The 26,407-nt window shown below is 32.7% G+C and overlaps 3 protein-coding genes across 5 annotated transcripts in view; all 3 read right to left on the reverse strand.

The window, feature by feature from the left end:
* LOC125052166 (pleckstrin homology-like domain family B member 2) overlaps window positions 1–13,163 on the reverse strand; it is an 81,020-nt gene extending 67,857 nt beyond the window's left edge. Inside the window, exon 1 of the mRNA XM_047652791.1 lies at window positions 12,905–13,163. The gene's annotated coding sequence lies outside the window, so the exon portion shown is untranslated. The remainder of the gene's footprint in view (window positions 1–12,904) is intronic.
* A 2,953-nt stretch (window positions 13,164–16,116) lies between these two features.
* On the reverse strand, window positions 16,117–19,690 carry LOC125052492 (ring-infected erythrocyte surface antigen-like). Of its 2 annotated transcripts, XM_047653377.1 has the most exons (9): window positions 19,543–19,685; window positions 19,013–19,126; window positions 18,555–18,698; window positions 18,238–18,430; window positions 17,561–18,159; window positions 17,405–17,457; window positions 17,237–17,339; window positions 16,739–16,812; window positions 16,117–16,537 (listed from the first exon to the last, which is right to left on the reverse strand). In XM_047653377.1, exons 1-9 carry the CDS (start codon window positions 19,546–19,548, stop codon window positions 16,519–16,521), a joined length of 1,305 nt encoding a protein of 434 aa, XP_047509333.1. In that variant the 5' UTR covers window positions 19,549–19,685; the 3' UTR covers window positions 16,117–16,518. The 2 variants fall into 2 exon arrangements, 1 of the variants encoding a protein (XP_047509333.1); XR_007117453.1 differs by lacking the exons at window positions 16,117–16,537; window positions 16,739–16,812 and having other exon boundaries at window positions 17,285–17,339; window positions 17,405–17,460; window positions 19,543–19,690.
* Window positions 19,691–21,945: 2,255 nt separating this feature from the next.
* On the reverse strand, window positions 21,946–25,167 carry LOC125052591 (pro-resilin-like). Of its 2 annotated transcripts, none has more exons than XM_047653522.1 (6): window positions 25,077–25,167; window positions 24,376–24,437; window positions 24,052–24,192; window positions 23,161–23,260; window positions 22,375–22,461; window positions 21,946–22,273 (listed from the first exon to the last, which is right to left on the reverse strand). In XM_047653522.1, the coding sequence occupies exons 1-6, from the start codon at window positions 25,080–25,082 to the stop codon at window positions 22,031–22,033; spliced, it is 639 nt and encodes a 212-aa protein (XP_047509478.1). In that variant the 5' UTR covers window positions 25,083–25,167; the 3' UTR covers window positions 21,946–22,030. The 2 variants fall into 2 exon arrangements, with proteins under 2 accessions (XP_047509478.1, XP_047509477.1); XM_047653521.1 differs by having other exon boundaries at window positions 21,948–22,273; window positions 22,375–22,509; window positions 25,077–25,161.
* Between the last annotated feature and the right edge of the window lie 1,240 nt (window positions 25,168–26,407).

Raw genomic sequence — 26,407 nt, forward strand, 5'->3', positions numbered from 1 at the left:
TGTAACGAGTTAATTTTATTAATAACACACAAATATAGTGTATTTACAATATTCTTAACCTACATAGTAATAATAATAATAAAACATAAAACTAAAATAAATTTAGACACTTTGTTCTCTGTGACAGTGTACCTTTAATGTTGACAAGATTTCCTCGCTGTATTGCGAAAATATAATTTGCTTATACAATTTAATTATAAAATAAATCAGTGGCGCTACAACCTTCGGTCTGGGCCTCAGATTTCTGAATCTGTTTCATGATCATTTGTGAATCTAATAGGCAAGTAGGTGATCAGCCTCCTGTGGCTGACACACGCCGTCGACTTTTTTGGGTTTAAGGCAAGCCGGTTTCACGATGGTTTCCTTCACCGTTCGAGCGATTGTAATTAAAATAAAGTCCATTGGTGCACAGCCAGTGATCGAACCTACGACCTCAGGTCTGAGAGTCGCTGTAGCCACTACTCACTGCTTTAATTGTACCTTAACTATATTTTTATTGCTCAATTTTCTTCGACGTAAATGGGTAATAAAAATACTATAAAAATCAAAAATAATTTTCCATACACTTGAAACACCAACCAAATGCCGATTTGAGCATTTGAACTTTTAACCACTAATAGATAGGCTTACCCTCATTTTTCTTTAATCGTATTACACGTAATACCCGTCTTAACAAATTCTTGACCTTTGAACTTCAACATTAACCTCACATAAGGAAACTATTACGCCCAAATATACGAAGTTAAAAATAATTAAAGGAACATAATATTAAATTAATTATTATTTCAATTTATGAGAATTATGAGAGATTTTAATAGATGCAAATAAAATGGTTTACTTAATAACTCTTCGAAAACAAATATATGACGTCATTAAAGTATATTATTCTTTTTGTATAATTATATATCGCAAATTAACATATGAAAAAGTCTCAACAATAATATTATCCCTAAATATATTTTTAATAGCAGTTCGTTGGTGTCCATCCGTGGGTAATAAAATAATGTATATGTAAAAAAACCAGGTAACCTATTTTGCTAGAAACCTAATAAAAACACATAAACCGAAAACCTAATTCTTGATCATGAAACTGAAGATGTCCTAATTAAATGGAACAAATAAAATCAAACGGGTTTTGTAAGATTTAGGAATAGTAATCCAGTGTAGCTGCAACCCTTGGCCCACAACTAGATAATCCTGCTGCCTGAGAAATGTCGTTGATTTTTGGATTTAAAACATGCCGCTTTCGTCACGATGTTTTCCTTCACCATCGCCGACAGAAAGTCATTGGTGCACGGGTTCGAACCACAGGGATTAGAATCAAGAGACCAACACTGCTCAAGTATATAGTAAGATTTAGATGTAATTGTCTAGGGCGAACAATTCATTATAAACCATATGAAATTTATTGATGTGCATAGCGAGTTTTTGCGTAATTAATCATGTGGAAACTCAAATAAATCTTGGTCGTTTCACGTGGTTCGAATTATCGAAGATGAGAATCGGCTAATTAAATTTATTTACCCATGAAGGACTAGAATATTTATTTATTAAAACTTCGTTACCTTGCACGTACATATAAAAAATCTGGTAGGTAACATAAAGACAACAGGCGCCCACAGGCGATTGCTTTTAGGCAACTCTAGTATGAAAAAAAAAACCACAAAATTACATGTAACACTGAATATACTAGTAATAGCTAATCTTAGGGTTAATGAGTCATATTTAATATACATAAGAAGTTTATTACAACGCCGTAGAGAAATGGACAAAAATAAGATATATGTAACATACTATGTGATCTCATAGTTCTTTTAAAACTAAACAGATATTGTCTCGTTAGCCACTCTTGCTTAATACCCGATGGGTTTAAACATTTGCGCATTCCCTGCCTCTGAATTTAGCAGGGGTGTCTAGGATCCAAACCAGAATCCGGTATTCAGAGACTGAGTACCAATAGCAGTAGCAGTAGTATTCGGGGCATGCTTGCCGTCTGCTGGCACAGGCTTGCTCAGATCGATCTGGTTCTTTCTTCCAAAGACCAGTCCAGTAAATACTCTGCATTTGTTTACACCAATTTATTAATTTATTATTGTATTATCTGGACTATAAAAGAGACTAAGACCCCCGAGTTTGTTTCGACATTTCTTCTCAGGGCAGTCAGTTAGGAAATGTCGACTTCATCTAGTTTAGGAAGACATTGTAAAAGTGATTTATATAGTCCTACTTGCAAGAATTAGCTATTTCGTTTCATTTCGTTAGCTTACTTACACTCTCGCATTGTATGGAGGGCTTTTGTAATCGAGCTGATCACCACGGCGCATTTATTTTTATTTGTGAATGATCTTGGTGTGACAAAACCTTTAGTTTAGATTTACATATAAGATAAAGATTTTTTTACGACTCATGATATATCTTATCATATAAAACAATGCCTAATACTGATACGAACATTCACTAGGGCTTAAGAACGCAACAGCAGTTATTGCCAGGCAACAATGACAATAACTATCAAATACTTAAAGACATAGATGATAAGTGGTAGGACTAATTTAATCTGTAGCATCCCGATTCCCGGCGATACGGGCTTTTATGAGTACATAGTCTGTGGGCACAAGCCGCATGTTAACTATCAAATACTTCCTACGATAATATACATTTATATTACCCCCATTATTAAGAATTTGTTTACACAATATAACCATTAATATTTCATCAAGTTTACATAAAAGCGATGTGTTGAACCAACGGATTTCAAGATCGCCGTATCGCCAACACTTTTCTGAGATAGGTGCAAATGATTGAGCTATTAAAAAGAAGTAATAATTGAGGAAAAATAAGACTAGTAGACATGACATTGCATGAAGAAATAGCAATTAAATTAAAGTGAAAATTTAGGACTTTTGCAGGAAATATGTTTATTAAAACGTCTATAATAAAACAAAATTATAGTAACATTTTGTTTATTTATATTTTTCATACACTGGTTGAATGAACGACCGATCATCATTATCGTTCATTCAAAACGCTATATCCTATGAATCCTTAGTCACATTAGAAAGTGATCGGCTGATAGATGTAATTTAGACAATTTATACATTATACATGCGTCATACGGGCTCACAATGGCGATTAGAGAAAGGCGAGGAGTTTACGGTCGATTTGTATGAAAGTCTTAATGTTAATATTAAAATGATGTTCGTGTTTTACTGCTATATTTTCAACTTTTTTGAAATTATGAAAAAAACACTACGACGAATTAAGAGTTGCACTGATAAGGTGGATTTTCATTTTCTTTTCTCTGTACACGTTTACTATTTGTACTAATCTATTGGCAAGATAAACAACAGTACTCTCGCTTAGACCCCCACACAATTCTTAAAAGGCCGGCAACGCACTTGCGAGATATCTGGGAATGTGAGTGTCCATTGGCGGCGGTATCACTTGACTTTAGATGAGCGTCCAGCCCGTTTGTTACATAAAAAGAAAAAACTCGTCGCAAACAAAGCCTATAAGATTACGTAGGCCTTTTGAATAAATGTTGCTAGCATCTTTTACAATGTTTTATTAATTACATATAAATAATCCAGTGATGCTACAACTTAATACGGGTCTTGGCTGATTGCATCTATTTGTTCTGAACATCTGTGTTTATTTTCATTTTTATTAGATTTGATACACGGTTTCCTCACGATGTTTTCCTTCACCGTACGAGCGAGTGTTAGATGCTCATATAGACATAAATCCATTGTTGCCAAGGGTCAAACCTGCTACCCTCAGGGATGACAGTCGCTGACTGAAGGCAATAGTCCAACACATGTAATACATAAAATATTCTAACAGCTTGTTTTAGGCATTTTAAAATATCATTAGAATCGACTCTGTTTGCGTAACTATCTTGACGCGTGTTTTGTAACAAGATATGTAGGTAAAACAAACAATCTTATCTGCAGCATCCAAGGTGCGGTCTAGTTACAACTATTTATTCTAGAATTTTCTATTACCTTGAAACAATATCCTGAAACAAATGTTCCATCTTTTCACGGCGTATTTCGTTTTTAATGTGGCGTAACGACGAAAAATTTGTAGAATTACGTCATTAGTAGTTATACTTTACACTATAAAATGCATAAAACGTTATTTTTGAGGTCTAATTTACTAGAATTAATATTTGGCCAGCAAATAAATGAAGAGTTCATTTAAAGCATAAAAAAATCAGTGGCGCTACAGCCTTTTTAGATCCGGGCCTCAGATTTATGTATCTATTTCATTCTTTGTCAATCTAAAAGCCAATTACCTACTTGATCTGATCACCTGATCAGCCTCCTGTGCCGTGTGTCAACACTATTTGGGTTTAAAGTAAGCCGATTTCTTCACGATGTTTTCCTTCACCGTTCGAACGAATGTTAAATGCCCGAACAAAAAGTAAGTCCATTGTCCAGCCGGGAATCCAAACTACTACCTCAGGGATGACGCACGCTAAAGCAACTAGGCCAAGCATTGCTCAAATTTACAAGTATGTACAACATATACGCTAATACGTAACTGTCAGTTTTTGACAACTCGTATGCATCAATACTTGATACAGTGTATAGTTTAAAACACGATTTTACAACACAAGCATACGTATTTTAAAAATTGTGTTTATAACAGAAAAATCATAAAATCCTTATCAAACTCTTTTACCTGAACAATACATAACGCAACGCTACATAGTACAAAACATTTTAGTGTTTTTACACAATTCAAAATCACCACAATTATCCCATTTACGACACTGTAAGAATTAAAACAATTTGATATAATAAAGGGTATTAAGTGAAAGAACCTTGATCTTTATCCCTTAAATAATCGCAGGTCAACGCTCTGTATAGAATCTGTGGTGTCCCTTATTGGTCACATATTTAGTCTATGATCTGATCTCTATGGAATGCGAGGTATAAATAAACATCGAATGGCCGATAGATACATGTATCACAATGTAATTGACTAATCGAAATATTACCAATTGCGGTTTGCGACCACATGATTTGAACTGTATTTCGAACTAACCAACATATCTTAGCTAATTTGAAAAAGTACGGTACAAGTCCTAAAAACACTACTACGCAGTTAAAAGATTTATTCCAGCCAGCAAACCACAGACTACATAATATAAAATTTGTGGTTATAATACATAAATAATAAAACAATCTAAATCTGTTGTATAATATAAAAGCTAAATAAATTTGTGTCATCGGATGATCTTGTTAAACACCGAATTTTAGTGATTTGCAAGTCTAGTATTTCGCTTATTCTGTGGTCAATGAAATTTGTTAGGCAATTTGTGGTGTGTATATCGTATGATGACATCATCTTTGATCTCTCCTAGTATTATAAACGCAGTTGTTTCTTTCTTATGGCTTTACAATCGCAGAATGAAACAATTTATGGGGGAAATTATTTTGTTTGGTATCAATATATTTTCGTTTTTGTCTTATATAGATTAGTTGGAATAAAAAATAACTGTTTTTTTATAAGGGCGACATAATGAAGCGATAGAGCTCATATAAACTATAAAATCACCATATATAATGTATTTTTAAGAAAATTTACAAATTTTATAACTATAGCACACAGTATGAAACTTTTTGATGAATTAACCAAGCTATCTCATAAATCAGACAGTAATTTGGTAGATATATTTTAACCATATTGTATAATAGACCTTAAACGTTGTGGTATATAATTAACATCAGTAAAACTTGATAAACATTTATTGATAGAACAAACCAATCTTGTTGAAATATTCATAGCTGACGTCATTATTATGTAAAATCCATGAATGAATAAAATCAATTCATCTAAATGGTAATGAAAACTCATTAACATTTTTAGTGCATATCGTATTTATTAGATAAGTTTACAAAGACATACCTAAAAAAGAAAATCGCTAATTTAATCGATTTTCGTAAATCTCTAAACAATATTTCCAGAATACGCATTATTAAAACATCTAAAATCGTGGGGTCTAGTTTTCAAGTATATTACATAATCTATGGTTGAGCATAGACTAACCACAGATGCAACCATAAACAAAGTAATAAGACTTTAACATCATTGCACAACTAATCTGTTGAGTTATGTGCCGTATTAGTATAATCTCGTTTGTGACTTATGAAATATCTGCATTTATATTTTTATGACAAGGAAAGTATTGTCAAAGTACATGTTTAAACCCTAATTTAACGAGACGGGAGACTAGTTACGAGTTTCAACGAGACTGAGGCTCGTGTTTTGGAACATGAATCAAATTAAATCTAGATTCGAAAGCTGTCAAAGCTTTTTTCTGTATAAAGTTTGACATATTTGACAGCGCTCAAGATTAAATTGTGATTTAAGACACGAATTAGAATATGGACCTTAGAGCGAACTAAGACTCTTGTATGTCAAAATCCAATAAATTTTATACGCTGAAGCCACTTGGCCAACACTGCAATAAAAGAAACGTAACGTTTCTTAATAATTACTAGGAATTATATCCAGTATAGAAATGTATCAGAGCCCTTACTCTAACTTAACATAGCGATAGCGATCGCTTGATCTCAAGTTTGCGACATCATCGCAGAGTACCAACTTAAAGGCACCGCACCGCACCGTTACCGCATTGTGTGGCCGCAAGCAATACCCACTACAACTTCCTCCGCGTCTTCTAACTCTAGGATTCGTTCTAAAGCTCCCTCTATTGTTCTGTTGTGACAACTACATGATATACGTATGACAAAATATTACGCCATCTTACAATCACTGATGCGTACCAGATCTATTTTCGTTGTTACATAACACTAAAAGAAAATAAACACTAACATCAGAAAAATGCATTTGGCGCCGATTCATAATCCATTAGTCTTAGTTTCCCGAGAAACTCGAAGCTTGCTCACAGTGTGTAGATATTTCAGTAAAGAAATTACGTAGGGATAAGGAAGAGATATTTTAGTAGGGAAATTACGCAGGAATAAAGAAGAGGACAGTTGAAGATATTATAAAATTGCAAGCAAATATTTTCGATCTTATTCAAACCTATTCATGAATCTTTTGTCACCTTCACCCACTTTCAGTGTCATGAGAACGATAATGACAAAGCATTCAATAGCTAAAGGTTTTTAGTAAATGTAATGTTTAGTAAAACAATATCGTCTCATATCGTATGTTAATATAGATAGATAGGTGTAATATAGATAATAAGGGTATAAAAACGTTTTTTTTCTCTGTTTGTTGTAATGTTTTCGTTTCGTTTTTCGTATTATGTATTTATCTCTTTAGTAGGGAATTTAAAAATTTATTCTGATACGTAAAAATTGTATTAATCATAATAATTTAAAAAAAATCCATCCTGAACAACCTTTTCTGAAAAAAACGTATATTGTATAACTGGCAACAATTGTATACTGTTGACGGCGGATATAAAAATTATTTTCGACTTTCCGGCAACGATTGTTTAACCTAAATCCGATGATATAAAGCATTCGTTTGAAATGAAATCTTTTGTTTCTAGGAAGAACATTGTAACATTACTCACAATAGTTCTGACGTTTAAATTGTTAAACGCACAAACCTACCATTATTAATGTCGAAATTAATAAAGAATTCTGCAGTTCTTTTAAGGATGTTTAAGAAGACTTTTTCTTAATAGAAAAGTCTCACAAGATCTCTTATATTACTTCTACTAAGCAGCCTTCGCACGGCTGAACTTTTTATTTGTATTACGGAAAAAAATTTACGCTATGTTACTCTGGGTAGCATTCTAAGGTAGTGGAAGAATTTTTTAACAAACAATTTTTGAAGTGAAACTTCTTAAGGCGTATGAGGGTAAATTTTTACGGAATCGTCACGAAGATGTGCAGCGTTTTTATCGAAGAAAAGGGGAGCGAGCGATTGAGACCGATGGAGAGAGAGTGAGAAGTGCGAATTACCGTGTAGAAATTCTATTTTTAAAATTCAAATTTCGTAAAGAGAATTTATTGAAATCTCAAATGATGAATTGTAAATTTATAATTTCTATTAATTTTCGACACTTAACATTTTAATGACAATTAAATTCCTAACATATCTTCCCTTTTCCCTCCCTGTAAGTCTCGGAAATCTAAGGTTTTAGATTTGTAAAAATATGAACAAGACTTAAAAATTCGTTTGCCGCAGGAGTTTCACCTGATGTCCATGAAAACTCTCAATGCCAGAGGAACGCGTTGCCGGCCTATTAAATCTTTCCCCTTTATAATATTAGTATAGATACTTGAGACAATATGGCTTAATCTACAAGAATAAAAAATAATGGTACATCAAAAATCAAGTAGGTAATCAGCTATATAAAATAAGTATTCGCCTGATCGAACTCAATTCTTTCAAGATATCAATAATAGATAACTATTAATTTAGATTGCAATTAGAATTGTCCTTTACTTAATCAATAAAGAAGCCTTCACGTCCATACAAGCCTTCGTAAGGCGAACTTCCGCGTAATTTTCGAACGCAGCAATACCATGACCAATTAATTACCGTAACAAGGCATTATGGAGATAGGAAGTAATCTTCTAGACTGAGCTGTTTTATTTTGTTAGCTTCAAGTTGCGTAAGACACACGGACCTATTTATTATGAAATAACTGCCCTGCGATTCTGTAACTCACTTTTCGAACTCACACAGCGGTTTTCGCATCGGCGGTCGCTCTGAAATCAGTCGAGAAGCAGTCATTTTATGATTTGGCATTCTGAAAAGGTGGGAGCATGTAGTTTATTGTTTATTAGAAAAGTGAGTTACAGAATCGCTAGGCAGATAATGAATAATGATTAGGACGGCAACCCTATCGATTATGATGATGAATATTAATAGTATGGGATTAATATTATACATCCCTAACGGTTGTGGGAAGCGACCATAGAATAATGACAAGAGTGTAGGGGAAATGTATGCACTGTAAGCGTGCCACGCAGTTAAATAATTTGTATTGGTATATTTTTATGAATGAGCCTAATAGACTAAAATTGGGATAGCTGATGGCGACGCGTATCTCGTTCCTTTATTATATTAAGTTTCTCATGTAAATAAAAATATTTTTTTTTGTAATGAGAAATAAAGTTCTTTAAACATTATTAATCTGTCTGGTATACGTATATAACATCTTAACCATATCCTTTTCATCTATTTAAGCGCGACTCTTGCCTTTTTGTTATTATAAATATTTTAATTATATGTATTTTAGAACCTAGCATTGTGATTCATAACTCTTAAGATTAGCTTTTTAATTTGGTTTTGTAATTGTATTAGGCTACATTGTTATCTGTGTTTTTTTTCCCCTTACTAGGGTTGCCTGTAAGAAATCGCTTGTTAGCGATAAGGCCGCCTATTTTTTCCTTAATTTATGTTATCTGAATGTATGTACATATGAACCAAATATGTAATGTAACGAAGTGTTAATAAATATATATATTTAAAAGCTAGCTACACCATTCGATCAGCAAATATTTCATTCAAAGGACACAACAGTTGCTTTAGGCATACGTAGAAGTATTTCTATCAATTTAATTAACGATAACACTCGGCTGAGGAAACTCCCTTCAACACAATACTTCATCAACAAGCTGTACTGTAAACGTGATTAAATTATTAATAGTTAAACAAAATATACGATTAATTTTATCCCGGAACCCAAAAATGATAACTGGATTCGTTTTAACGGTACTTGTTGACAAAAACTTGTTGTGCCAAATAAGGTTTGTACAATGAAAGTTCAGTGTTGCATTAAATGCATACGAACATCGGATTTATTGAAAAATCTTTTTTGACCCGGAAATTGGACAGTCATTTAAATGGCTTCAAAAGATGTTTTTTTCATCATTAGTAATATTGGTGGTTTACAAACAATTATTTCACCATTACGCAGGAATCATTACTATATATATATATATATATATATATATGTTTTTTGACTAATGTAGACCGAAACTGTTTTTTTTTTTTAATTTTTTTATATGGCACGATTTGTGCATTAGCCAGCGTCAAGTATAAGATTTTTATAATTCGTGCTTGTCTTTAGAAATTCGACCATGTCCTCCATGTACGGTTTAGGCACTCGCCTGGTACCGACCATGTCCTCCATGTACGGTTTAGGCACTCACCTGGTACCGACCATGTCCTCCATGTACGGTTTAGGCACTCGCCTGGTACCGACCATGTCCTCCATGTACGGTTTAGGCACTCGCCTGGTACCGACCATGTCCTCCATGTACGGTTTAGGCACTCACCTGGTACCGACCATGTCCTCCATGTACGGTTTAGGCACTCGCCTGGTACCGACCATGTCCTCCATGTACGGTTTAGGCACTCGCCTGGTACCGACCATGTCCTCCATGTACGGTTTAGGCACTCGCCTGGTACCGACCATGTCCTCCATGTACGGTTTAGGCACTCGCCTGGTACCGACCATGTCCTCCATGTACGGTTTAGGCACTCGCCTGGTACCGACCATGTCCTCCATGTACGGTTTAGGCACTCGCCTGGTACCGACCATGTCCTCCATGTACGGTTTAGGCACTCGCCTGGTACCGACCATGTCCTCCATGTACGGTTTAGGCACTCACCTGGTACCGCACAACCCTCCCAAAGGCCGAGAACAAATTAAAACTTGCCCTCGAACCGGGAATCGAACCCGGTACCCCTCACCTAGCTGGACCTACACTGTTAAATGGTCACTCTAAGGAATTTTATTTCTATGGTATTTATTCTAATTAGAATCTCATGTCACAATATCATCTTGAGCGCTGTCTAATGTGTCAACTTCATTAAGAAAAATCTGTTTGATACCTCTTGAATATTAGTTTGATAGATGCTATAATATGACCCTATTAAATGTAACATTAACTAGAATTTGAATATAAAGGAGCTCTGAACTTGTTGATAGTGGTAGGTTATTAAATTCTATATAGATACTGTTTTAATTAATAGCTTATATAGCTGTCAAAAGACTGCATTATAATATTATTGTACGCCAACTGAATACCAGGGTAGTAACTTAATATCTTGACTGTTTTTTTCTGATTACTCGGGTGCCCTTGATATTGTTTAGTATTAATTTAATGACCAACCAATTAAATATGAAATAAGTCACTGTGATATATTTATTTCTGATACTAAATCATATCACAGTATCAGTGAAAAATAAGAACATATGTATTTTTAAGATTTGAATCTAAATTATACATATAACTTTGATTATCTAGCAAGCAAAAAAGCCTACATCATCAATTTAGACTAAGCCCAAATCTGATTGCCTTTCTAACGCCCCCAGCCACTTGAGTCAGTCCATAAAATGATTAACATTATCAACCTTAATTCAATAGAGATAAGAGCTATATTTTATTATTTATTGATCAGTTGATGATTGGCAATTAAGAATAAATTGCTATGATATTTTTTGAATGGGTTATACTTTGATGTCATAAAGGATAACATTCTAGTGATTAGATTTCTTTGCTGATTCATTTAATATCGGAATCAATATTTTTATGGAGTTGAGGTATAATTATAATGACAAAATTCATACATGTTAAGGAAGAGTAAAGATTTTCTTAACATAAACATCTTAAGATGAAGAATATGATTAAATTTATTAGAAGATATATTAACTGATCAAGAATTGGTTAATAAATTAAGTTACACACTATGTGTAGTAATTATTTCATCCTACCTACCTTCAGCATTAAGAAAATTATTTAATAAAATAAACGCTATTATCTTTATATAAAATATATTTTAATTAATAATTAAATACATTTTGAATAGTACCATATGGCCTGTTTAAATTATCATAATATAAATTACATTTATCTAGCTCAGTTGGTTCACACATTAATGCAGACTTTAATAGTTCAATTAGGAGTAATGTTCTGAACATCTGCAGAAAATAGGACATGTTGTGTACACATTGCAGTGTTTTGTTTATATGGTAAAAGTATATTTCAAATGTAAAATAATAATAAATGAAAATATCCTATAGGCTTAACATTTTTACATATTTCGTTTTTAAATTCCTGATGTTTATGTAAGTGCTTACCATTATGTAACATACATACTGTTTAGATAAATTAAGCCTTACCATACAGTTTTGATGTAAAATAATGTTTAAGATATAAGACATAAGAGAAGAGGAACCTGACAATCCCTATATCATTTTAAGGTATATAAATACATTTAACATAATTAAATAACAATGTTCTATGCAAAATATATGTGTAATGATAGGAAATGAATTCATCAATTGAGGAAACCAATGAAAGTGAGAATTCAAATTGAATATTAATGATTAATATCATGGCTAACTGCTTTTTATAGCATAATCATGTTAATGTTTATTTTTTCAATACTTTATACAACTCTTTAGGTGGTATTTGAATAATTTCTATGTTGTTTATAAAAGAGTAAGAGGAATAATTTAACTGAAACATTTTAAGCAATGGCCATAATTATTTGTCTACATGACATGGTATTTTATTTTTAAAATATGTGTGGTCATTTGTAAGCATTATTACAAGATATGAATGATAGTTCGAATATGTGGGTATTTAAGTTATTAAGGCTTTGAGACAGCTCAATGGATAGTATACATGCAAACATTTGCATAGCATATTTATGGATTGTGTTGAAATTTTAGTTAGTTTTTGTTTAACAAGTTTCGTGTTAACATTAATGTAGAAGTTATAATATATATAATGTAAAAGTTTTAATGTATCGAGGTCAACTTCCGAAGAGTAAAAAACATTTCGCAATCACTATCAAAAAGAAAAAAACATCTTACTCATTCAGCCGTTATGGTTAAATGAAGTTTTTACAACAGACGCAAATAATAAAATAAAAATTAACATAATCTTACCTTTACTTGACAATTACAGTGTATCACTTTTGAAACATAAACTTAAATTCACTAAAGTATGCCGATTCACTGATTAAAAAACACTAATATCCATCTGTAATATAATGTTACAACATATAACTTGCACAAGATCTTTGTTTAGAAAAATATTATGTTCAATTTTAAATAACGTACGATTCAACTTATTTAACACAACGTAAACAAAACAAACACACTCAACTCAAATGACCTAACGAACTGACTGAAGTTAGTAAATTAAAAAATTCAAATGACTTATTTCGGAAATCGGAATTAATGTTTGTCTTGTCATTTATGAAAACTGACATCTGACACAACCCGAACATCGTGACTGACGTTGACTCGTATTGTTGACATACTGTGCTGTTTAGTATCTGCTAGTAAACTTTTATATTTTTCAAATAATTTAGTGAATTCAATATCTCTTTAAGAAGTTGTTATTGATTGTCGAATCTAAGGTACTTATAATTTTATTTACTACTTGTATTTCGAAATATTGATTTTCACTAATTTAAACAGTATACCTACAAGATGGCGCTAAGCTATATTTTTTTATTAGTTAATATTATAAAGTAGAATATAAATTATTTTTGAAAGTCTACGAGATTCTTAGTAAAAGTTTTAATTGTAATGTTTTTCTAAGGTAGTATTTGCATGATGGCGAAACTAATGGAGAATCCAATACTAGCTTTATGTTTGTATGTTTGAACTTATCAATTTCTAAACCGAGAAATTCATAAATATGTTTACAAGAAACGCTGATGATTTTAATTCATATACTTTTTTTTAATGATATAGGTATAGTCTCAATATAAAAGTATAAATTCTCATTGAATTTTTACATATAGGAGTCATAGTTCACGCTGAATGTCGCGTCGATTCAAATTGTTACCCAATGATCGATGCAGATGCAGAGATACCGAGCCAAATCTCTGTACTGTGGACAAGGGACAAGGACTCAGGTCCACATTATACATACATATTTTTGTTAAAATGGTAATGAGACTATAGCAACAGCAGAATATTTGATGCTTTGCAATTTTATTGTAATAACATTATTTCAATAGCATTATCATATTAATGGCTCGGTTGAAAGTATATAAAAATGGAAATATTTTTGTGTATTGCCCAAACCAGACTTCACTTTAAAGGCCGATTTACATGTTTAGGAGAGTGCTTTAGGATAGTACTTTAGTTGAAACATGTAAACGCTACTTGCTTTTGTAAACGCTACGCTAAAGAACTTGCCTTTCAAGTTGTACTAAAGCACTCTCTTAAACACTAAGATAATGTAAATCGGCCATAACAGAGAAGGTAGAGCAATAAAAAATGAGTTTCATTCTTATATTGTTATTGCTTCCTGCGGTATTACCGTGAGTAATAAACCCGTTCGAATGTTACGGTATCCTTGTTCTGTTTTATATTGTATCTGTTTTTAAAAAGAAAATCAGATTATATAACACAGTTTATCTCTTAACTTCTTCTAAAAACATCATATATATACATATTTAATTCGTATTACATAAGATATCGTCAACCATTTATTTAATCATGTTCATTTTGAATTTAGCTTAAGATTCAGTGAGGTCATAGTAAAACACATAGGGTGATGTTCCGAAACGGGACTCCCATATAACACATTGGATTTTGACATAAGGGAGTCATAAAGTGTCATTTCTGAATCTCTCTCTAATTGCTTGAAGTCCCAAACCTGTCAGCTTGATAGCTTGTCCAGACGCGCGTGAAATCGGATGAGCCTAGGTGTTTGTTTGGTTAGTTTTTTTATAAACAGATAGGACAATTTAAGTTGCGTTTTTTAAAAATAATGTACACTGGAAACTTTTTATAACGTCATTCGTTAAAACGAAACATTCTCAGAAGAATGAGATAAATTTATTTGGTTTAACCCGATACCCAAACATTAATTCTTGCCTCCTTATAACGAACCATCTCTATAACGAATAAAAATGCTCGGTCCCTTGAAATTCGTTATAAAGAGTTTACCCTGTACTTACCAATTTTTTTTAGAAATGCCAATATCAATAGAGACTATGACTTGTATCACGACGAAAATGTTTTAGAAGTGAGTAAACTTGTGGAATGCTTTCCTTGTCCAAATAATTTGCAGTTCACGTTGTTCTCCAGTGGTCCATCACAGTCACAAGAACAAAGCAAGGATATTCAATGGAATGAAAATAATATTCCGGTATGCTCATTAAGACTCATTTAATAAACTCTAGACTACAACTAAAAACTAAGATAAAATTGGTAAAAAGAAAAAAAATCTACTGCAATCAAATACCTACATAAAGAAACTAGCTGACCCGGCAAACGTTGTTTTGCAATGTATATTATTTCTAGAAAACATTTTTTTAGCTCAATATAAATAACTATCTTCTATTATAAAAATAGGGGTTGATCGTAGAGGGGTGAAAATTAGAGATTGTATGTATTTCCAAAATAAAAAATAAATTTTTGGGGTGGACACCCCTTATAGTTATAACTTAGGGGTTTGAAAGATAGATAGTAGCCGATTCTCAGACTTACTGAATATATAAAAAAAAAATCATAAGAATCGGTTGAGCCGTTTCGGAGGAGTATAGGAACGAACATTGTGACACGAGAATTTTATATTTGAGTTTCTATTTTTTCCACAGACTGACAAACGACTGGACGAAATGATGAAAGTAATGAATAGAATTGGATAAATCTCTAAAAAGACATGGGTTTCAAAATACTTACGTCGGCCAAAAAGGAAATTATGACTTGGAATAGGGGAAATTGTTATTGGATTTAAACACGTTTAATAAGGTTTATAAGATATACAATTTAAAGTGCCAAATAATATTTATTATTACCCATTACATAAGTACATTGATTTGTTAAAGTTAAGTATAGGTTATTTTTAAAAACAATAAATCTTAATATATTGAAGTAAATAATATTTTAATACTGATAGTATTAGTATGCACATTAAAAAGCCGATATGCTTCTATAATAATAAAATACTTATTCGAAAAATCTCTGTTTTACTACCGCAAGATATTTATACAAGTGCTTTATTTGTAAGCGTTAAATACTTTGTCAATCTTCAATGGAGGTACTCGACTCGTAGCAGAAGAGGTTTCAACCTGAAGGGAGTATCCTCGATCAGAGGTTCCACAGACTGGACGACTGGGGGTAGGTATAACGTTATCGTGCCTTTTTGTAGTTGAAAAGTTCTAGAAAGTTTACTTTACATCTACTAACTTATGAGTTGGGAACTACAATAATAATTCAAAGTTAAGTATTTCAGTTAAGCAGTTGCTTTTACAGAAATTTGTGGTATGAGAATTTACTAGTTCATTATTTTAATTACTATGTATTAAGTTAATTCTATGCCGTGACTATAAGCCGTGTTTATTTATTGTGATTTTACTGTTAGCTGGTAGACCCAGAGCTCACTATATTCTTTCTAATATTGCTATAACATACTAAGTGAAATAACTCATTTAAGCATATTGAATTGGTATTTTAATATTGGATATAATACTTAAATTAACAAACTTATCATTTTAACACGCCGTTGTCTTGCTTCGCCCGTAAAATTATGTCTCTTAGTGGTTTTTAGTAGGCCTGGAAACAAATTAAAAAAATATGTATGTCCCGAAACGTAAACAATGTATTTTTTATTTAAATTAGACTTTAAAGAATAAAAATCTGAGGTCTAGTTAAGATTAGGTTATTAAGTAGGATTAAACAAAAAAATTGGCGTGTTACAAAAATCCTTATAAAATAAAGTATATCATTACGGACATAGGTTATTATGTTACTAACTTGAATTTTGGAGAAAAACGCCTCCTCCTTGTTTCATTCGTAGATTCAAAAGATTCAGCTTCTGAGATGAGTTCCTGAAAAAAATAAAAGCCATTCATATCGTAGTCCGTAACCTGTAGTCTATATAATAAACTTTGTTCATTATAAAATCCCCTTATAGATACGACAACTATAAAAGCTCTAACAAAAAGATTTGAAAATCTTTAATGAAATTTCTACCATAATATCCAATTTTATCGAAATTCGCCTAACGCCTCATTCGCAATTCGCCTAACCTCTTTAGGTCTTGGCCTCAGATTTCTGAGTCTGTTTCATGATCATTTTTAAATCTAATAGGCAAGTAGGTGATCAGCCTCAAGTGCCTGACACACGCCGTCGACTTTTTTTTTGGGTCTAAGACATGTCGATTTCCTCACGATGTTTTCCTTTACTAGGCCAACACTGCCTAACGGCTATCCTACATCAAAATAATCAATATCTACGATTTAATATCAGTACCTCTGATGTTACTCTAGCTAGCTCGTCCTCCTTGGGAGGTCCGTATTCCTTAAATCCAGGTGGTCCGTACTCTAGAAATCCTTCAGGGGCTTGCTCCAAAGACCTTTAATAATAAAGCAATGTTAATTATGTTAAGGAAACACTAAAAAATAATATTATTTCACTTACCCAGAGAATTCAGGATAAGTCGACTCCTGATTTTGGGTTTCAGTTTTTTCAACCTAAAATTGCGAAAAATTAAAAAAAATAAACATATTATACCAGTATCTATAAGTAAATTTCTTTGAAATTCTGTAGACTTCATACTAATAAGTAATCAATTACCTGTGTTATATCGTTGTTCACATTCGTCAATACCTCTGGAATGTTTTGAACAACCTGTTCAAGTGTCTTTTGTTCATTTTCTTCGGTTTTTTGTTCCGTTTGTCCAATATCTTCAACGTTTTGGGTATTTTCACTAAAGTTTTGAATATTTTCTTCGACTTCCTGTTTTTCTTCAACGTTTTGTTCACTTTGCTCTACACCACTTTCTTCAATTTTTTCGATATTTTCAACAATGTTTTCTGAAACTTTTTCTATGGATTCTTCAAAATTTTGTACAATTTGTTGGACAGTTTGTTCTAATTCTACTTTAACGGCAGTCAAGCTGTTGAGAGCCTCAGTAGGCTCTACCAAATTATCTTTGGTCTCATTTGTAGTAGAATCATCGGTGTTTGCAACATCTGCTTCAACTGAATTTTGAACATCTGACGTAGTTGTTACTTCAACAGGTAATGGAGTCTCACTTACAGTAACATCCTCATGTTCAACAGAACTAGTTACCACAGCAGATTCTGAGTTGTCTTGAATAATTTGTATGGGAACTTCAGCTTGTCCCGTTGTGGTTTCAACAACCTGAGGTTCTGTGACAGATTCTTCTTGTGCTAGAATATTAAAAATAATTATTTTTATCAAAATTACAGGCAAAATAGTCTTATGAGTAAAAGGGAATATATAATTACCTTTAATGGTGGACGCTTCAGCAACATCATTTGATTTTTCGTCAGAAACTTGGTCTGTAACTTCCTGAGGCAATTCTGTTGCAATCAAATCTTGAGGTTCTTGGAATTTCGGGGGTTCAAACTCACGTGAAGCATCACTTCCGGAATCTTCCGAGCCATTTAGGGTTTCCTGTTGCAATTTTTCTGCTGATGTCTGTAAATAATATTAAATATGACAATAGAATCAGTACAATAGTTACAATAAGACAAGAAATACACGAATCACATTCATACATAGTGATATTCAGAAAATTTGCATTGTCTAAAGTTGTACTTACAAATGTAAGGTCTATGTTTTCATTTGGTAAGTCCTGCTTGATGACTTCCTGGGATACCTTGGGAGGGCCGTATTCACGAAGAGAATCAGACCCAGAGGCTTCCGAACCATGTAGAATTAGATCTTTGAGTGGGTCTGTTGAAGCCTGTAATGTAATTTGTATGACGCGACTATTTATATGCTTCAATAATTTAAGACGTTCTACGGCCTGAAACCATTTCCTTATGTTATTTTCTGACTAATACACATTTGTTTCTATATAATAAAAAAATACTCAGTTCCTAATGATGGAAAAAGAAAGTAGGTACTTCTACGAACTGGTATAGACAGTATAAACAATGCCATAATTTTTATAACCCTTCATTAACAATCAGCTTTACGACCAAACTAAATTTAATATAGGGTATAAGTACTCATATGAGTTTATCTTAAGATACTATATCCAATTATACTAATTACCTGTTTAGTGGGGAGATAGAAAGCGGGACCGTCTGGTCGCCAGCCACTGGGAAGGTACGGACCAGATCCACGAGCAGAGACTGATCCAAGGGCCAAACATAGCAGAGCAAGAACCTGTAAATGGGGTAAATTTACTACACATCGGTTTTAATAATGCTCCGATACATCAGTAAATCATAATTAATATTATTGTATAATAACTGAATATTTATCAGTCAATCATAATAATCAAATATACAGTATTTACAATTTTCTTTACCTACATAGTAATAATAACGTATTAATTATAATTAATTACATTTCAGAATGTACAAAAATATTTTTAAAAGTAGTTTATATTATTGATGTTTTCACCAACTTTTCAAGCGTTGCACGTGACGAAAGAAAGAAATGAATCAGTGCTTTGGTAGTTTTAAATATTATTTGCTTGCTAGCTTGAAGATTTTAAAAAAATAACTAAAAATATATTACAAAGGAGGTTTTCTCAATTTAACTACGCTTCAACAGATAAAAATATTTAAAAATAATACCTTCATTTTTCCAAGCCGTTTGAGATCCTTTGGCGTGTGTTGAATAATGATATCACCAAAAAATTTTCCGTATATATAGTACACTTGATCGATATATAATTAAAAACAAACACACAGAACATAACAAATATTTGACAGAACTAATTATCTAGATTGCGAATTATAAAAACGATTCAAGGTTTTCGTGTATGTAGAAGTACTAGTAGTTTAAAAAAAATATTTTTATATTTTTATACCATGTGGTTAAGACAAAAGACTTTGTCAAACAATAAAATATTTTGTGCTACAAACTGCAGGTTTTCAATTGTATATAATGTCTTATTATGTAATATTCTCGTCATGGGAAAATACAAAAATCAATAGTTGTGTTTATATATGGGTATTTTTGACAGACTGATGGAATTAATTAAAAACCAATGAGATTTTTCCCAAGGCATAACTTATAAATTCTTACATGAAGTTCTATGAATCTAGTCTCAACCTTTTAATAGTAAATAAATTTAATTAAGAAATATTTAAATACACTAGCTATTTCTATATATTTGATTCTTCATTGAATGACTTTTGATAATGTTAGACTTTCTAATAAGATTACAAAGATATTTAATGTCAATTTTCGAGATCATCCGACGCTTTGTACAAAAAGTATTTTAAAATTGTAATAATTAAATTTAGCTGATTAATTATGTTTTACTTTTATATCGAAGCATAAATAGAACTTATACTGTTAAAATCGATGTCGAGTAAAGTTACGTTTACAGGTACTTGCTCTGCTATATTTTGCCGCTATGTTCAGTCTCGGCTCGGGGGTCTTGTCCGTACCTTCCCAATGACTGGGGATCAGACGGTCCCGCATTCTATCTTCTCTCTAAACAGGTTATTAGTATACGAGTATTTGGATAATAATATCAGAAGATATAAATCTTCATGAATTATAAACACATATTATGAGTATACATTTATATTGAACTTAGTTTTTTCGGGCTAAGATATAATACGCTCATTACCATGTACTATTAGCCCCCAGCCATTGTATCTCTTATATTCTAGTAAGATACTCTTTTTATTAATCAAACATTGAGGTCATGCGTTCAAATACAAGTTGCACAAATGAATCTCGCTCAGAGCACAGATCACATAGGTATATAACTATATAAGTACCTACATTGTTCAAACAAACAGATGTATGAGACTTGATATACAATTATTAAAATCTTGTGCTGGATTTTTATATTATTACTTGCTGACCTGGCAAACGTTGTTGTGCCATGTAGGTACATTATTTCTAGGAAACATTTTTTTAGTTCAATAAAAATAACTACAATAATAAAAAATAGGGGTTACGTAGAGACGTAAAATTTGGGGGTTGTATATATTTTGTATGCTGTATCATAAAACAATAAAAACAAAAAAAATTGTCTAAAAAATAAAAATATTTTTTTTGGGGTGGATATCCCTTATCACTTAGGGGTTTGAAAGATAGATAGTAGCCGATTCTCAGACTTACTGAACTTACTTAGGTGTATGCATAAAAAATTTCATAAGAATCGGTCGAGCCGTTTCGGAGTACGGGAACAAACATTGTGACACGAGAATTTTATATAGTAGATATAAGTAAATTTAAAAAAAAAAAACAGATGTGTGAGACTTGACGTACAATCTTGTGTTGGATAAATGTACTATTATATGTATACGGGAAACTTAAAACGACAATTACGAAAATTAGAATAGCGTTAAGCACATTCCCTTTTTACATATTTAATTTGTATAAGTGAGTTTGCTCACGACCCAATTAATTGCCATCGATTAAGTACACAAATGCTTTACGTAATTTTGATGAAATCATAGTTTTGCTATTTGATTATATAAATAGCTTTTTATACCCGTGGTGTTCGTGAGATATACACGTGTGTATTTTTAAAGGTATTGTATATATCGGTTCAGAATAATCAGAATAATTAACCTTTTAGCTTAATTATTACTTTACTAATTAATATAGGACAATAATTAGTATAACACTGCGAAATATGAGCGGTGCGCCGTGGTTAACACGAAATACTGAAGTCCATAAATATTTGGGAATTGCCACTGTCGAGGAAGACATTAAAAGATCAACCGTGCGATACAAAATGAGACTTCAGCAACACGTCAACCCCCTAGCTTCGGGCCTCTTGGAAACGACGGAGGTTTACGAATTACGGAGGGAATAAAAAAAATATTGGATTTGCGTTCCCTAATTGCCATTATTTATTATATAATTTGATAAAAGCCATGAGGCTGATTGCAGATGGATTACAATTATAAATAAATAAAATAAAAAAAATAATATAGGAATTCAAAATTTACAATAGAAAAAAAGGTTTTCATATAAATATTTATTGCATATTGAATTATACATATTTTAAATAAGTATAAACATTTATCGATAAAAAGAAGAGTGATATTATTAATTTAAACACCAAAACGGAAGCATCAAAAAATAAATTAGTCAGTAGCCGCTACGCGCGTTGCCATGGTTACCATGACCGCCATTGAAACCGTTGTCATGGTTACCAAAACGGTTGCCATGGCTACCAAATCCGCTGTCATGGTGATTTCTACCGCCATTAGAATCGTGTTCGTTGCTCCCGCGATTTTGGGCGTTTACATCATAGCCGGATGTTAGGTCTTCAGTATCTTCATATGATATTTGAGGCTTGAAACCACGTTCGTCTGCTTTGTAGCTTACAGTCTGAAAATATGAAACATGATATTAAAATTCTGTAAAATTAAACTATTTCACTTGAAATAATTTATGATTAGATATAACGTTTAATCTTTCAACACTGTTACCTGTTTTCTACCATCAGGCAAAACCACGTGATATTCTCCCTCTGCCGTCTCCTCCTGTCTCTCCTCCCGATGGCCAAACTCTGTCCCCTGTAGGACGTCATTAACCATGTAGCCAAAATTGTAGTTGGCTGGCTCCTAGAAAATTAGTATAAGTACCGTTAGCAAAAACCTATGAGTATAAAGATATTAAATTATTTATTTTCCAAATACTTTTAAGTACTTATACTAATTTAATATGTTTATTAAAAAAATACCTTACAATGACATGCGTGCATTACTACGTAACTAACCATTGTCAGTAAGCCCAAGAAAAAATAGAAGAATTCAAACCGAGCCCATCACAACTTGCCTGACATAGTGTCCAGTATTATTAGATTCGCAGAAGTTTTGAGGTTATGCTACGCAAAATATGCAGGACCGGATTTATAGAAGGGCAACCGGGGCTACAGCCTCGGAGCCTCCACAAAAGAGAGGCCGCTACAATAGGGACTTCGAAAAAAAATTTGTATTAAATTCCGACTAGTAATCAACTTTTCTTTTGACATATTTATACATGTTTGGTAAATGCTAAAATAATCTATTTGGTACTGATGATTCACGACTGAAAAAAATTCTTCATTACATTTGGGAAATAATTTGGGGCCAGGGGCCTACAGAGTACAGACCTCTAAATCCGGCCCTGCCCGGCTTACGTGACAAGTCTTAAACCAAAATAATCAGTGAAGGTTAAATTTCCTTGAAACCATTATAAAGTTTGATGAGTTATCCCGTCTTTGTTCTACTTACACTAGCCTGTTCAATAGCGTTTCTGCCAACTGGTATGGCGCTATCGTAGCCATGTTGGTTTCCATTGAATCTTGCTATGGTATGGTCGTGAGTACCGCTTCTAAAAGACAATAGATGTGTCATAATATGGCTTATGAAATATGTATTGGTGACCGACTTTTGATGCTTATTTGTAGATATTATAGATTAAAATATACACATATCAACTTGTGCGAAGTACAATCGACAAAAACTAAGCATGTAATTCTAATACATATATAAAATTCTTGTGTCACAATGTTCGTTCCCATACTCCTCCGAAACGGCTCGACCGATTCTAATGAAATTTATGCATATTCAGTAAGTCTGCGAATTGGCCACATCTTTCAAACCCCTAAGTAATAAGGGTGTCCAGCCCAAAAAATGTTTTTTTATTTTTTAGATTTTTTTTTGTATTTTTTTATGATGCACCTTTAAAAAATATGTTAAATACAACCCCTAATTTTCACCCCTCTACGAACAACCCCTATTTTTTATTATTGTAGATAGTTATTTTTATTGAATTACTAAATGTTTTCTAGAAATAATATGCATGGCAAAACAAACGTTTGCCGGGTCAGCTAGTTTAATATAAATATAATAGATATACAGTCAAAATCTTTTATAGCGACATCGAAGGGACTACTCATATTTGGTCGTAAAAACCGGTATTCGTAACAGCCGATGACGTTGTTAAGAACCTAATACAATAGATATTCAGCCGGGACCTTTGATTTTGGTCAATATAACCGGTATGTTGTTCTAAACGATGTCGTCGTAAATGGTTTTGACTGTCTATTCTTTAAATTTCATTATCAATCATCTTCTCTCGTTTTCTTATTTACTACTATATCTTATAAAGAGAGCACATACCTCGCAAAGCCGTTTGAAAGTCCCGCGCCAGTTAAAGTTCTAGCTGCTATGATTTCAGGAGCAATACCAGCTTGAAAAGCTGGACCCGAAGGTGATCCTTGGCTGTAGCCAGCCCTTCCACCTGGCGGTGGTGGTAGGTAGCTAAAAAACGATAAATTTTTAAAACAATGTTATTTGCAGTATACAAATTTCATTGAAATTAGTAATCTGTTTTGATTTCACTCCGCAAGGTTAGTTGTAAGACTAACTCATTTGTCTCTTTCTGACAGATAATGTTACCGCTGTGTTAAAAAGAGATAAGTTTATGTCTATCGTGTTATTTACCTTTTAGAAATCGGTGGTTCAGCAACCACGGCCAAAGCAGTGACAGCAATAATCAAGAAAGTCTGAAAGTGAGCCATACTTTTTAATATTATCATATCTTAAACATATAATTTTGCACTAGGTATAAATTTTTACAGGAAATAAAATTTGTGGGAAATTTTTAAATATTATCAGTTGTCCCTAAAGCAGCCACAAGGAAGTTACAAAACTGCTTTATTTTAATTATTTATCAAGAAGAAAATAAGAATTAATACATATTAAAAAATTATGTTTACTTAAAAGAAGGGGAAAGCCGCCACTCGCCCCAGCTAGTCTCTTCCATTTGACATGTTAACGGTACTAATATAATAACATAATTATTTCTACATAACACCTACATTTTTGAATTACACTGTTGTTGCATAATAATATTTTTTCCGTTTCATAGGACAGCCATGCGATTCTGTAACGCACTTTGCGAACTCACACAGCGGTTTTCGCACGGTTGCTTCACGACTGATTTGAGAGCGACCGCCGATGCGAAAACCGCTGTGTGAGTTCGAAAAGTGAGTTACAGAATCGCAGGGCTGGTTAAGAAGAAAGTAAAGTAGGAACCCCTTAATTATTCACTAATATTAGACTTTTGGACCAATTATATATCGGTGTTACTGTCGTTAAAGCTTTCTAAATAATGATTGTATACATTCTTATAGTAATCTTACCTTCATGTTGTAAGTTGGAACACAATGTAACTAATGTATCTGTTTGTCACTCATCAAAGCTTTTATACAATGTATCACTTGATGAGTAGGGGTTGAAATATTACTTGTCATTAGACTATAATAGAGACGTCAAGGCAGTCGCGAATTATAGAAACAGAAATCAATGGAGTCGCGATTTTTTAAATTAAATTTTTACTTAAGCAGCTTCTTTTTAATCTCACTCTTGCACTCGTTTTGGAGTGACTGTGGTTGGTTTCTGGTTCACATCATTATTTCGTCCCGGAACCACTGCTGGCATCACAATAGATCTCCTTTAGACTACCCTCCGCATCACGACAGCACTGTTGCAGAGTGTATCCAGTTATTGCACTAATTAAATCGGTCCAACGGGTTGGAGATCGGCAACGCGCATGTTTTCCCTCCACATGGCCTTGGCTGCAAACCTCTCTAAAGAAAATAAAATCGTAGGTCATATTGTTTACTATAATCTGATGATTTTATTTATCTATTTATATATATACATATATATATATATAAATGAAACCCGTTTTCCATTGTCACGACATAACATGAAAACGGCTTGACCGATTTGTCTGATTCTTTTTTTTATAATATTCCTTGAAGTACGAGGATGGTTCTTACGTAGAGAAAAATTAAATAAAATTGAGTGAAAAAGTCTAAAAAAAACACTTTTATATATTCCCCTACGAAATATTCGTAATAATATTTAAAGGCAATTTGAACTTTAATACCATATCATAAAGTTCAAGTGTTAGTGGAGGGGTTCCGGGAAGGTAAATTTTTATTTTTTGACATAATGTATTTGTTGTATTTTTTATCTTACTAGCTAGACCGGTGTCCCGTATTCTGCTACAATAAGTATTAAAAAATAAATAAAGAATCGACTGTTAGGCGGTACGATGTTCGCCAGGCCAGCTAGTAATCTGATAAAAACATACACGGGTAGCCTGAATGAAATTGCTTTTGCCTGCCTAATTGAAGTTATGAGAAGACTGTTGAACTCTACGTGTAAGAACATCGCTAAAAGTAACTTAAAATCAAAAACCTATAAGTTTTTGAGGAATGGTCAGAGCATGCATCAAGTCTCGTTTCTAAATATTAAGACTTCTGTATATTACATATTTAAAAATATAAATAAAAGAAATCTGAAGCCCAGCCGCAAAAGGTTGGAGCACTACTGTTTTTTTATAATATAACAGTTGGTATGGTATGGTATGGTTTGTGGACTCGTTTTCCGCACTTAGACTCTCACTAGGTCCGTTGTACGTGAGCCCTGGCTAACTAAGCCAGCCTAACTCCTTCCAGAAGCA

This window comes from Pieris napi, chromosome 9 (assembly GCF_905475465.1).
Source record: "Pieris napi chromosome 9, ilPieNapi1.2, whole genome shotgun sequence".
Classification (NCBI taxonomy): Eukaryota; Metazoa; Arthropoda; class Insecta; order Lepidoptera; family Pieridae; genus Pieris; species Pieris napi.

Coding starts and splice junctions, on each gene's coding strand:
- LOC125052591 (XM_047653521.1), bottom strand. Junction 24,193..24,375: donor GAACCACCGATTTCTAAAAG/GTAAATAACACG, acceptor ATCGTTTTTTAG/CTACCTACCACCACCGCCAG. Junction 22,274..22,374: donor TGCCTGATGGTAGAAAACAG/GTAACAGTGTTG, acceptor TCATATTTTCAG/ACTGTAAGCTACAAAGCAGA.
- LOC125052492 (XM_047653377.1), bottom strand. Junction 18,160..18,237: donor TGAAGCGTCCACCATTAAAG/GTAATTATATAT, acceptor TTAATATTCTAG/CACAAGAAGAATCTGTCACA. Junction 17,340..17,404: donor ACTTATCCTGAATTCTCTGG/GTAAGTGAAATA, acceptor TTATTATTAAAG/GTCTTTGGAGCAAGCCCCTG.